The 12,054-nt window shown below is 56.7% G+C and overlaps 1 protein-coding gene across 1 annotated transcript; it reads right to left on the bottom strand.

Moving 5' to 3' along the window:
- Positions 1-5,008: 5,008 nt before the first annotated feature.
- On the bottom strand, positions 5,009-10,903 carry LOC126036263 (C-C motif chemokine 19-like). The gene is made up of 6 exons (XM_049795795.1): positions 10,833-10,903; positions 8,225-8,282; positions 7,320-7,485; positions 6,041-6,164; positions 5,580-5,676; positions 5,009-5,046 (listed from the first exon to the last, which is right to left on the bottom strand). Exons 1-6 carry the CDS (start codon positions 10,901-10,903, stop codon positions 5,026-5,028), a joined length of 537 nt encoding a protein of 178 aa, XP_049651752.1. The 3' UTR covers positions 5,009-5,025.
- Between the last annotated feature and the right edge of the window lie 1,151 nt (positions 10,904-12,054).

Genomic DNA, 12,054 nt, shown 5'->3' with positions numbered 1-12,054 from the left:
AAGGAAGGGCCTGAGGAAGATCCAGGCCTGGCCTGGATCCTCTCCATCACCCACACATTACTGTTTAGGCAAGAGCAAACAGCACAATGGGATGAGAATAAAGGGGCTTTTCCTCACCTGGCTTCCCAGCTTTCCCAGTCGTGCACATGTCTCATTTCCTCACAAAAACCCAGGCAGGTCCCTGAGCCCCTGCCAGCCAGGTCTGGCACTGGTGCCAAGGGAGCTGTGCCCATGGAGAGCAGCCCCTTGCATTAGCACCAAGCAGAGGAGACCACCAGCGTGGGGCACAACCAGCCCTCGCACTGGCAAACATGCCCAGGGCACATTCATAGCTCCTGTGGACTCCTCTGCACCAGGGAGCGACATGTGAGGGCTGTGGGAGGGGGAACAGCTTCTAGCCCCCGTGGTGCTGCTCACCTTGCCTGCCTCTGTGCAACAGGTTCCTCACCAGTCACTCCAGGAGCAACATGTGCAACACATGGGGGGTGCTGGTGACAGAACCCCCACCCGCACACCATCTCTTTGGAGGCAAGGGACAAGACCAGTTCCAGTAAAGCCCCTGGAAGGGGTATTATGGCACCAAGTGAGACCAGCGTAGCATTTCCCTTCGGTGCCCGCTCTTGCTGCAGAGAAGCAGAAGGGTGTTTTTGCTATAGACTTTCAATCCTACCTCCTGGCTAGGAATGCCCATGCCAGCTCAGACCCTGAGACAGCAGCAGATTGTGCCTGCTGTGTCTTGTGCCCCTTGAATGCAGCCTGGGAAGCATCCAAGACAGCTTTCACCATGCCTGGGAGAGACAGGAATGTTCTCTTGATGATCCCAGCTATGAGACCTGGCTGCCAGAGAACAACCTAAAGCATGCTCAGTTTCTTTGCATAGATGCAGTCTTGCCTTTCTTTCCTGGCCTTGTGCACAGTCACCAAGAGAGCAGCTGTTCTGTCAGCTCCCTAGGAAAGCTTTTCAGTTATAACGTCTTTTTATTCCACAACATGTGAAATGCAGGTCCCAGGCATGGATAAAGGACTGCAGGTGATTCAACTGATGCTCCAGAACACCTCAGACCAAAGTGATCCTTGCACGTAGCCCCAGACCTACTGAAGGCATGTCTACATCGTATTGCAACGGATCCTGATCCTGCTCCACCAGCCCCTGAGGATGCAGTGAAAGTAGGCAAAGAGCAGGAAAAACACGGCTGGGGAGAAAGAAACAGGAGGACTTGGAACATTTCGTATTGAAACTAGCTCTTGGCTGGGACTCAAGGTTTTTGACATGGCAGTGGCTAGCTGCTTTCTCTGAGGAAAGTGGCTGCTTCCCTCTAAAGAGATCATTGACATTTTGTATCAGAAAAACTTACTCTGTGGTTTATGAAGTACTGAGCCCTGCTGGTTTTTGACAGATTTCCAAGATTCAGGCTCTGGAGTAGGGACAGCTGCTGCAGGGCTGGAGGAGAGACAGCCAGCCAAGACCACGTACCTGGCCCAGGACAGCATCTCCTCCTGTCCTTCACTGGCGGATGAGGACAGCCTGCTGCCTCCCCCTTGAGAGCTGCGGAAGACAAGGACCTGGCAGGGATCTGTCATGAATGGCTGCATTGCTCTGAGGAGGGTACATTTACTCCTCCCAGAAGAGACGGCAACCATGGGCTTTGCAGCCACACTCTTACAGGCAGGTTGGCCAAGCCATGCCTCAACCTGATGGAAATAGGTAAACCTGCTTCCAACATCCAAGAGATCAGCGCAAGCCCCTTCTCCCTCAGCTTCCCAAGGAACTGGGCCAGGACACCATGCTCCTTGTCAGGGTAGCCTTCAGCCAAGGATGAACATGATTCACCCCAGGCTAAGCCCCTCCTGCAGTCCCTGACCTGCATCAGCCGTGGCAGCTCAGCCCTGGTGCAGATCCACATCAAGCATCCTCCCCCTCCACTGCCACAGCGCCTCGCGGGTCACTGAGCGAGCGGCAGGAAGGCTTCTGCACAAGCAAGCACAAGTTATCCTCATTTCCCACTCATGCTGTTTGTCTTGGCCTCTTTTCCCATACCAGCTTTCCTCCTCTTCCTCCCCCTCCTCAGGATTGTATTGCTGGGGCTGTCACTATAGTTAATGAGCTGGGACAGAGCTGGTGCTCTCAGAAAGTCACACCCAGAGACAGCCAAGCCCAGGGCATTGCATGTGCAGAGATACCAGGGAGGAGGACCCCAGAGGGGAAACATCTGGAAAAGAAGCCCCAGCCGCCAGCCAAGGGACCCAGCAGACCAGGGGAGGAAAAGGGCCAGGGCTAAGCTTGCATTCACCAGGTCTCAGCAAAGCCCATTGGGTGCCTGGACATCCCCTGGCTTGGATAGCCCAGCCTCTGCACCACCATGGATGCCATCCCCTCGGGGGGGCTGGTGGCCACATCCCCCCTGCCTTCAGGAACCTGAGCCATCTCACTCCCAGCCTGTGCTCAGGTTTGCTGGCTGGCACCAAAAACAGGCCAGGGACAGTGTAAATAATTTAACGATGTGGACAGTCAGGTATGACACCGTGGTCTTTGGGAGGAGAGCATGGTGCCTGGCTGTTGGCCATGCAATTCCCACTCGTGCATGTTCAGCCCATGCTTCAGCTGAACAGAGCAACTTTGTTCAAACATCGCATGGCCCGGGCAAAAGGGCAGTTCCCAAGGGGACGTAAGGTCACTTTGAGGCAGCAAGACTGTAGTACCAGTGCACAGACCCAGGAGACCCAAGGCTCAGGAGGAAAATGGCCAGGGACTCTCAGCTCATCAGTGGTGAGGGGCAGCAGCTGGTGGGCTGCCCTCTATGCCTTATCCATGGATGTGCCCAGGAGTAGGTGTCTTCACCTGCCTCCATTTCCCCAAAAACTCTTTCTCCTTGCCTGTACCCCAGCTGTTAGGCAAACACTGAACTGGCAGGGCAATTGGCAGACCTGATCAGCCACACCGTGACTCAATTTCCCTTCAACGCAAGGACAAAGCTCCTGTTTCTGCAGCTCTTCATCCATGCCCCATGCCCCCATGGGAGCTGAGAGCTGGGGAGCTCCAGCCCAGCAGCCGCACCAGAAGGACTGAAGCAGTTTGGGCTGGATGGTGTAATGGGCCGAGACCAGTTGTATGAGGTTCGTCAAGGCCAAGTGCTGGGTCCTGCACTTGGGTCACAGCAACGCCATGCAGCGCTACCGGCTTGGGGAAGAGTGGCTGGAAAGCTTCACGGTGGAAAAGGACCTAGGGTTTTTGGTTGACAGCCGGCTGAATGTGAGCCAGCAGTGTGCCCAGGTGGCCAAGAAGGCCAACGGCATCCTGGCCTGTATCAGAAACAGTGTGGCCAGCAGGAGCAGGGAGGTGGTTGTTCCCCTGCACTGGGCACTGGTGAGGCCGCACCTCGAGTCCTGTGTTCAGTTTTGGGCCCCTCACTACGGGAAAGACATGGAGGTGCTGGAGCGTGTCCAGAGAAGGGCAACCAAGCTGGTGAGGGGCCTGGAGCACAAGTCTTGTGAGGAGCGGCTGAGGGAGCTGGGGCTGTTTAGCCTGGAGAAGAGGAGGCTGAGGGGAGACCTGATCGCTCTCTACAACTACCTGAAAGGAGGTTGTAGTGAGGTGGAGGTCAGTCTCTTCTCCCAAGTAAAAAGTAATAGGATGAGAGGAAATGGCCTCAAGTTGCAGCAGGGAAGGTTTAGATTGGATATAGGAAAAATGTCTTTACTGAAAGGGTTGTCAGGCGTTGGAACAGGCTGCCCAGGGAAGTGGTGACAACTGGAGGTGTTCAAAAAGCACGTGGACAAGGCACCTCAGAACATGGTTTAGTGGGCATGGTTGATGGTTGGACCCAATGATCTTAAAGGTCTTTTCCAACCTAAATGATTCTATGATTCTATGAATACTGGCATGCTTCCTCCCACCCCATCTCTGCCATACAACTCCCCGGGCACCCACTCCGGCAGCCAGGCTGAGCACACAGAGCAGGGTGCCCACCTTGCCATGGTACTGAGAGACTCCCAGGATAGACTTGCAGCCCAGCTGCTGTAGAATGTGTCCGTCACCCCTATGAAAGCCCCTTTCCCCAGCCTTGAACCCCAGCACAGCCCCCTTGCCACTATGGCATCGCAGGCAGTGCTGGCTGCACACCCCACACTCCATGCTGGCCTTCAGGCTCAAACACGAGACAGGTCACACTACCCACTGGCTTTTCTTTTTATTTAACAAAATCACAGCACAATGAGAAAGATAGAAAAGAAGCAACTTACGTAATTTTTGCATCGAACAGATCTAGCAGCAAATACCTAGTGTGAACACTACTGATGCATCCCTGCCCAGGCAGGAGCGCCGGGCAGAGTTTGAACATGGTGGCAGGCTAGGGGACTGAGAAGGAGGGCAATGTCCCTGAGGAGAGCCGGGGCTGAGGGCAACATCGCTGCCCGCTCTGCCGCCGCCACATTATGGGCTCTATTTCTACCTGTGCAAGGAAAGGCAGGAGGGGAAATAGTGCAGGGAAGTCAGGGTGTGAGAGAGGGACTGCATCAGCCACACTCTGCCCGAGACCCTCTAGGTTGTGCGCAGCGAGGGAGCAGCACGGTTCATGGCCAGTGAGGAACATCTCCATTCTTCCCCTCCATCCCCACACTGTCCCATTCTGGGATGCAGAAGGACTCAGGTTTGGGGCTGATGATGGAAGCCAAAGGGATCACACTAGTGCTGGAGGTCACAGCTGCTGTGCTGAAGGAAAGGCTGAGGTGCCCCAAACTCATTTCACAGAACAGTCCATCAACCAGCTTCCAGGCAGCAAAGGCGGTGGAGTCTCTGGTTTAGCAGCCCCTGGCTCAGCCTGACGCAGGTTTCTGGGTCACACCGGAGACAGAGGGAAGAAGGGAGAGGAGGCAGGCCTCTGCCCAGCCCCGTACACTGGCACAAGTCCTGAGGAGGGTCGGTTCTGTGGCTGGAGGTGGAAGCAGTTTGGCTCCATTAGCTTCAGATTCACAGCTGGGAACCAGCCCCACTCCAGGTGCTGGGGCTGGCCACGGGCTTCTTCGGAGCTACTTGCCTCGGGGTTTGGCCTGGGGAAATGAAAAACCCAGCTGCGATGAGTGTGATCCTTGAGGCAGGAGGCTTCCCAGAGTCCCTTTCCAACAGTCAGGCTGGTCACCAAGGGATGAACTGGCCTGGCCAAGCCACGGTGGTGAAGCAAAGACCTGGCAGGGCTTGCAAAGCACCCACCAAATTCATTGCAAGCCCTCCTCATGAAGATGCACAAGTTACAAACTCCAAACTTGCAGGGCAGAAGTGGGGAGGGGTTTGCCCCCAGTGTCATTTGCTGTGGCACCCGTTGGGCTCAGCCCAGGATGGCACTGGGTGGGCAACAGCCCCAAGGCTGCATTTATTTGGGGTGGAAGAGGGACTGCAAAGGAGCCAGATTGGTCCCAGTTGGAGGGAGGAGGGATGGAGACCAAGACAAATTATTCATGCCTCGGTAGAGCATGTCCCAGCTTTTCCCAGCAGCCCAGTCACACTGGGAAAAGCCTGTTTGCTGGTGGATAAACCAACCCCTGGGCTGCCCCCATTCCTGGCAGAGAACAGGGATGGCTCTTACCTTCCTGCCAAGGCTGGCATCCAGCTTCTCTTGGAGGCGAAACACCCATGGGGCTTGGAGGGGGGCACAGAGGTGCTTGCCCTTTGTGGTGATGAACCTGCCAGGCCCATGGGGAAAAAAAACAAGATGAGGTGAGCAGGACACCCCCAGGATGTTCAAGCACATCTCAAGCTCTCACCTGCTGCCTCCCTCACTTCTGTCCTCTATCTCTACCTTGAGATGACTTTCTTCCCTGACTTTTGTCCCAAGTTTCCCCCTCCCGGCAAGTCCTGCTCTGATTAAGCCTCTGATCTCCAGGGTCTCTTCCACAACCCTCCCTATTCCCTCACCCCCAACTCCAGCTCAACATCCCTCCTCCACCCTGCTCTGCCTCTATCCCTGCCTTCCTGCAGGATCCAACCCTTGGCCATCACGAGCCTGGGGCTCTTGTCCCTCAGACATCACCACCCTGGGGCTCTTACACGGCAGCCGGGATGTTGCAGCCATCCTGCACCAGCTGGACCCGGTAATCCTGCACTATCCTCCACGGGATGGGCATCTCACTTGTCCGCAGGCAGCAGTCGAGGACGTTGTTCCCGCCGTGCACTGGAGGAGGAACACACCATGCAGGCTGAGGATGCTCTCCCTGTGTTGGCTGTGCCTTCACCCAGCCTCCCCAGAGGGTGAAGGGGCTGCGGGGCTGCCCCAGCAGAGTGGGGTGGGATGGTGCCCACTGGTGATGCCCACACACCACCCCAGAGGCACATGTGGGCACCAGATTTATTGCTTCCATGCCCCGGCGCCAGGAGCCCTTCACCTCCTTCTGACGGAAAGCAAAGGAGGTGAGAAGCGGCAGATTGGCGGAGGGCAGCCCTTCTGCATGCCTGAGTTCCCCCCACTCGCCTGGGGCCAGTCCCGACTGGCAAGCGGGGCAGGATGGGGGTCTTCACCCCACTTCAGGATGCTGCGACACTGAAGATGCCCATTCCTGAAGGGCTGGGAACGGCTTCAGCTGTATTTGCTGGAGCAGTCATAGGTTTTGCAGCTATCCCATCACCAGCCTGCCCCAGACCAATCAGTCCTGTGACAGCTGAGGGACACAGCTGTCTCCACTTCACTGCAGCATAGGGGAGCTCTGTCACCCTCCAAGAAAATGCTGCATTCACTCTTAATGCCCATCAAGGCTGGGAGTGCCCAGGGATGCCTGTAACCTCAGGCAACAAGGTGTGGAGCAACACAAGGTGTCTGAAATTCCCAGCTGCCCACAGCAGAGCAAAGGGCCTGGTGTCACCCACCCAGACAGCCGTGACCTCTGCAAACCCCATGTCCAACACCAGCAGCCCCTCAAACATGGGTTCTGCCCTAACACATGCCTTCCCTCCCACTCCCAGCTCTGCCACTTGCCCACAGGCTGCCTCACGCCAAAGGGTGCCAGGGATGCTCTCCCAGTGTGCTGGGGACAATGGGGTCAAGGCAATCCCAGACCAGTGTGCACAAGCTGGGCTAGGGCACTGGGAGGCAGGATTGCTCCATGGCCTTTCCCAAGTGCACCTTTCCAGCCCCAGTCCCCTGCAGGATCCTGCCTGGACTTCGGGCAGGAAAGAGTCCCTCTGGAATGGGTCACAAGCAGAGGACACAGGAGGGCTGTGACAGAGCCCCAGCCATGGGTCCCTCTAAAAGTCTGCTGGAAATGCAAAAAAGAGCAAGAAACTGCATCCTCTCCCTTCTGCAAGAAAGGCAGCCCAAGAGGTTCCCTCTTACCATCTAGGATATGTCCCAGCAACAGGAGACTGAGGCAGAGAAGATGCAGGCGCTGCATTTTGCTGCTGATGCTGTCAGAGGATGGGCTGGAGGCGATGGTACTCTGGGCAGGAGAGTTGAGCTCTGCACAGCTTCCCGGTGCTCTGCTGCTGGTGCTCCTCGCTGCCTATTTATCCTTCCAGCCTGTGGCTTTCACTTTCTTTTGGGAGAAGGGGTGGGAAGTCGCAACAACTCTTGCCACAGGCAGAGTTTTAATCTCTTGAGTAGTTCCCAAATATCCCCGCTGCTTTTCCTGTAGCCAGCTGCTCTGCGGTCCCAGAGCCAAACACCCTCCTGCCCTCTCCACTGCCGGCACCTGGGCCACAGGGACTGCTGGTCAGGGACAGAGCAGCTCCCATCTGGTCGCAGCAGCCTGGCTGGCTCCCCCTGTCTCTCCCCCCTGGCTCTCCCTGGGGGGACACATCTGAAGCTGGTGGATGGAGGGGACCCCAGCCAGTATGCTGTGCTCCAGGGCTGTGATCTCACATGCCAAAAGACAACCTGGTTTCCAGGTGTCCCAGCAAATAGAATCTTGGCCTAAGGCAGCTACAGAGCTTCCTGGAAACAGGTTTTCTCAGCACAAGAGCAGAAATCCCCCGCGGAGGCTGTGTGCATGGCACAGAGCATCAACAGCTCACTGGCTGCGTGGGCACTGCAGGGAGTGAAGTTCCACTGCAAGGCTTCACAGGAGCACAGAGACAGGGGCTGTTTCTCCTTGGGATGGTGACTTACCACCGTGCTAGTGCCACCTGCAGTGACATCCCTTAACCAGCCTGCTTCAGCCCTGATATGTGGCATGTGGGGTGCTGAGAGCAGTGGGGTTGTGCAGCCCGGGGAAGGGATGGTGAAGGGGGTCCCACTGCTACCAGCAGCTGCCTTGTAGGGGTTTGGAGAGATGCCAGAGCCAGGCTCTTCTTGGAGGGGCTGAGGGAGAGGATGAGAGGCAAGAGCACCAGTTGCACCCAGAGAAATTCCCACTGATAGTAGGAAAAATATTTCCCCACAGGGGTGAACAAATCCTGGAGCAGGATCTCCACCCCTCCACCCTCTCCCATGCTCCAGCTTCACCCTGTCCTGGCACCTCAGCAGAGAGCAGTCCACAGTCCTTCCACAGAGACAAATATCTACCTGGGGACAAGACAGACGACTGGGACCTGGGGACGTCAGTAGGTCCCTCTGCTTCTCTCAGCAGTAGGAGATAGTGAGCTCTGCCCCTTCCCTGCTCCACAGCAAGAAGAAAAAGGACACTCCAGCTGTGCCACCAGCCAAGGTGCTCCATCCCTGCACTGGCACTGGCACTGGCACTAGCCTCGTGTATGGGGTGGTCTCCTCCATCATGAGAGCATTGAGCCTGGCCGCTCCTGTGCCCCGATAAGCCAGGGCTGTGCCAAAGGGGGTTAGGTAGGGGCAAGTAGGCAGGATGAGTGGCCCAAACAGGATGTGCCAGCTTAACATCAGTCAGCACCTGCTTTCTTCTAGCACTCACAAGCTATTGAAGAGAAATCTTGGCTGGTGGAAGGGGAATTTAGGTGGCAGAGGATTAGTGTCAGTCATCACACCCAGCCTCCCTGTGGGTTTGGGGATGCAGGCTGGCTCTGGGACCTGGTCTCCACTTGGTCTCACTGCAGCACTGCCAAAAAGATGATGCAGCAGGGGGGACAATATCTCCTGGCTGCTGATGCTGGTGGCCAGACCCCCGGGTATAGCTGCTCCTAACCTAGAGCCGGCTCCTCCCCAGGCACTGGACTGACAGAGTGAAGCCTCCTGCAAAGAGGGAGCCCCAAAAGCAGAGCCCTGACCCACCAGTGAGCGATGTTGGGGCTGCTGCCTGACAGCAAACCCTTGCCTCCTTGCACGTTTGGTGAGTTTGACAGCTACCAAAGCATGCCTGAGGACTGGCAGGGGGAGCTGGGCATCCCGTCCTGTGGGACACCCCTCCAGGCACTGCTGGGGTCCTGGTTCCCACAGCAAGCAGGGGAGTCCCCACCACTTTCCTGGCACAAGGGTCTCCCACAAGCTGCTGGGTCCTGGCTGGCCACGCACTGAAAGCAGCGTGTTCGGTGTTGGGAATATATCCTTCTGGTCATAAACCCCTTCACAGCCTCTGGCTGCAGGGGACCCCTTGCTCTCGCGCTGCTCGCAGTCCCTGCTGACACAGGGGTAGGAAAAAGAGGCTCTGCCTCCTTCCAGCAGCTGTCTGGATGCCAAGTGGGTGAAAGCACAACTGCTCCAGTCACCTCTGCTCCCCAAGAGGGGTACTGGAGGCTGAGGAAAGGGGCTTTCCGCTTGCGTTGTGAAAGGGGAATGTGACGGGTTTCCCCCTCTCCACTAGGGTCAGTGGGATTTCTAAGAAGAGAGTGGTCATCTCTGAAGTACATCCCTGTGGCATGCAGGGAGGCTGCCCCATCCCTCTCACAGGGCTGAGCCTCGGGGACCAGAAGAGATGGCACATATGGGTAAGAGGAGATATTTTGGGGTGCATGCTCTTCAGACACATGCAGGCAGGGAACCGTCAGGGGATCCAGCGCGATTTGGGAAGAGGGGAGAACATCGTGTGCGCTGACCCGTTTAAGCCTCATCCAGAGCAATTTGGGAGTGCTGGAGCTTCAGCCCTGAGGACACCACAGGCAGCATGAAGCATCCCTGAGCACACACCACTGCAGAAGCCTCGATAATGTAGTTGTTAATTAAAGTGGAAACCATGCACGGGGGGGATCCTCATGGGAAATCAAACCCATCAAAATGTAAATGGGCCGTATGAGCATGACCTCCATCTCTGGGCTCTCCTGGGGGAGCACGAGCCACGCTGCCACCCTCGCAGAGACCTGCCGCCTGTGGAAGCACCTGGGGCAGCTGCTCCCCACTGGTTCATGGGCTCCAGCATGCTCCCTGGGGTGCCTTGTGGTGGTCTGCTTTCTACCTCCCAGCTACGGAGCCGGAAAGGGCAAAGGGGGAATTTCAGCAAATTCCAGGCACAGCCAGTCCCTAGGGCAGGATCTGGCCTGGCTGCGTTCACCTCATTGGGAAATACTGGGCAGGCATTGCAGCTGTTTCCATTTCCCTTGCAACTCCCAGCATGAGGCAGCCTCCCTCACAACTCCCACTGCCGTCCCAGTCCTGGTGCAGCACGGGGACTGGGGCCACTACTAACCCACAGGGCTCAGGGCCCCACTGGATCTCCTCTAGCTGAGGGAACCCAGTCAATCTGATTTAAATGGAGTTAAAGAAAAAAAAGAGCAAGCCATGTCGTTGCCCTAAGGGAGTAAAGATGGTCCTGATAATCTGGCTGAGAGGGATGCAAAAGGTGCCAATTCCTGCTCTGTTAGAGCCCATCTGTCCCTAACACTCGTTGCCTTCAGTGCCATTGGTGTTGAGGTCACTGTAGGTGATGGGCAGCAGAGCCAAGACCCTTCAGCTGGGTACCACTCAACCCCCCCAGGTGAGCACCCATCTCCTGGGCTTCCTACAACTCACTTGTCCCTCATCATCATCTTTGGCATGCGCAGTTTCTCAGCCAGGTGCTTCCTGCAAATGTCCTTGGACATGCTATGATGGCACTGAGATGGCAGTGGCCAGGTGGGATGCCCCCAGCCCTGGCTCCCTGCCGTCACACCGCCTGTCCTCCTCTCTGCACCTTCTCCAGGAGTTTCCAGGGGGGATGGCTGGGGAACAGCTTGGAGATCTGTGCAAAAAACAGTCCGTCAGCAATTTCCTTGTCATCTACCATGTGGCTTGGCAGGAAGGATGGCTGGTGAGGCTGCACCCCAAGCTCACTTGTGGACAGATCTAAAAGCACATAGGATGGACCAAAAGCCCTGAAGCCTGCTCTCTTTCACTGTTCTCTTGGCTCTTAGGCTGACACCAGGCAGAGGAGGCTGTGGGGTTCTTGATCTGGTGCAGCTCTGGGACACAGCTCACGTTGGCCCTGCTGCAGGACATCCTCAGAGGAGAGCAGCCTTGGAGATCTGCAGCCCAGGAGCAGGTTTGCAATCCCCAGCAGGATGGAAGGCAAGAGGAGGGATGTGGGGTCTGGGCAAGTGGAAGGAGTACCATCAGCATGAGGACATACCAAAGCCAAGTGGCTCCAGCCAGCAAAACAGAGGATGGGGGAAGAGGGCACTTGGGAGCTACATGTAGGCAAGGAAAGGGTTGAGTGGAACCTCTGAGCTGGGGACCTCTAGGATGGGTGCCAAGGGATGGCAGGGACTGGGAAATACCTTGGGGGAGGAAGGGTGGGAGTCCCTATTGCCCACCAGCCACTTCTCCAGCTCCTCTTGGCTCTCAAGACCATGGCAGATCCCAGGAGGGTGGTCTTGGTGGAAAGAGCACCAAAAAACCACTTTGAAGTTTCAGTTGGAAACCACCCCCCCTCTAGCACTCATGCAGCCCCAGAAACAGCCCTTGGTGCCTGCCGGGCTGCTGCAGTGCAGCTGGCTCCTGCTTCTTGGGAAGAGCATGGGGCAGAGGGACAGGAGCTGGTACACGTGTCTCCAGGTGAGCCTCGCTGGAGCTCAGCCCAGCATTGCAGCCCAGCACGCTCCGCTGCCGGCACAAGCCCAGAGCACTGACTGCGCCAGCTAACAACTGGAGCTAAATGTTTGGCCTAGGTTCAAGATTTCCCTTTTCTTCACTGTACTTTGTGGTTTCTGTCTTGCCTGGCTACTTTCTGCTGTCACTGAAGCCTTCCTGCTTCAGG

The sequence above is a fragment of the Accipiter gentilis genome, chromosome Z, assembly GCF_929443795.1.
Source record: "Accipiter gentilis chromosome Z, bAccGen1.1, whole genome shotgun sequence".
NCBI lineage: Eukaryota > Metazoa > Chordata > Aves > Accipitriformes > Accipitridae > Astur > Astur gentilis.
The sequence above is the reverse complement of the archived record's forward strand: the minus strand, read 5'-3'. Positions and strand labels throughout refer to the sequence as shown.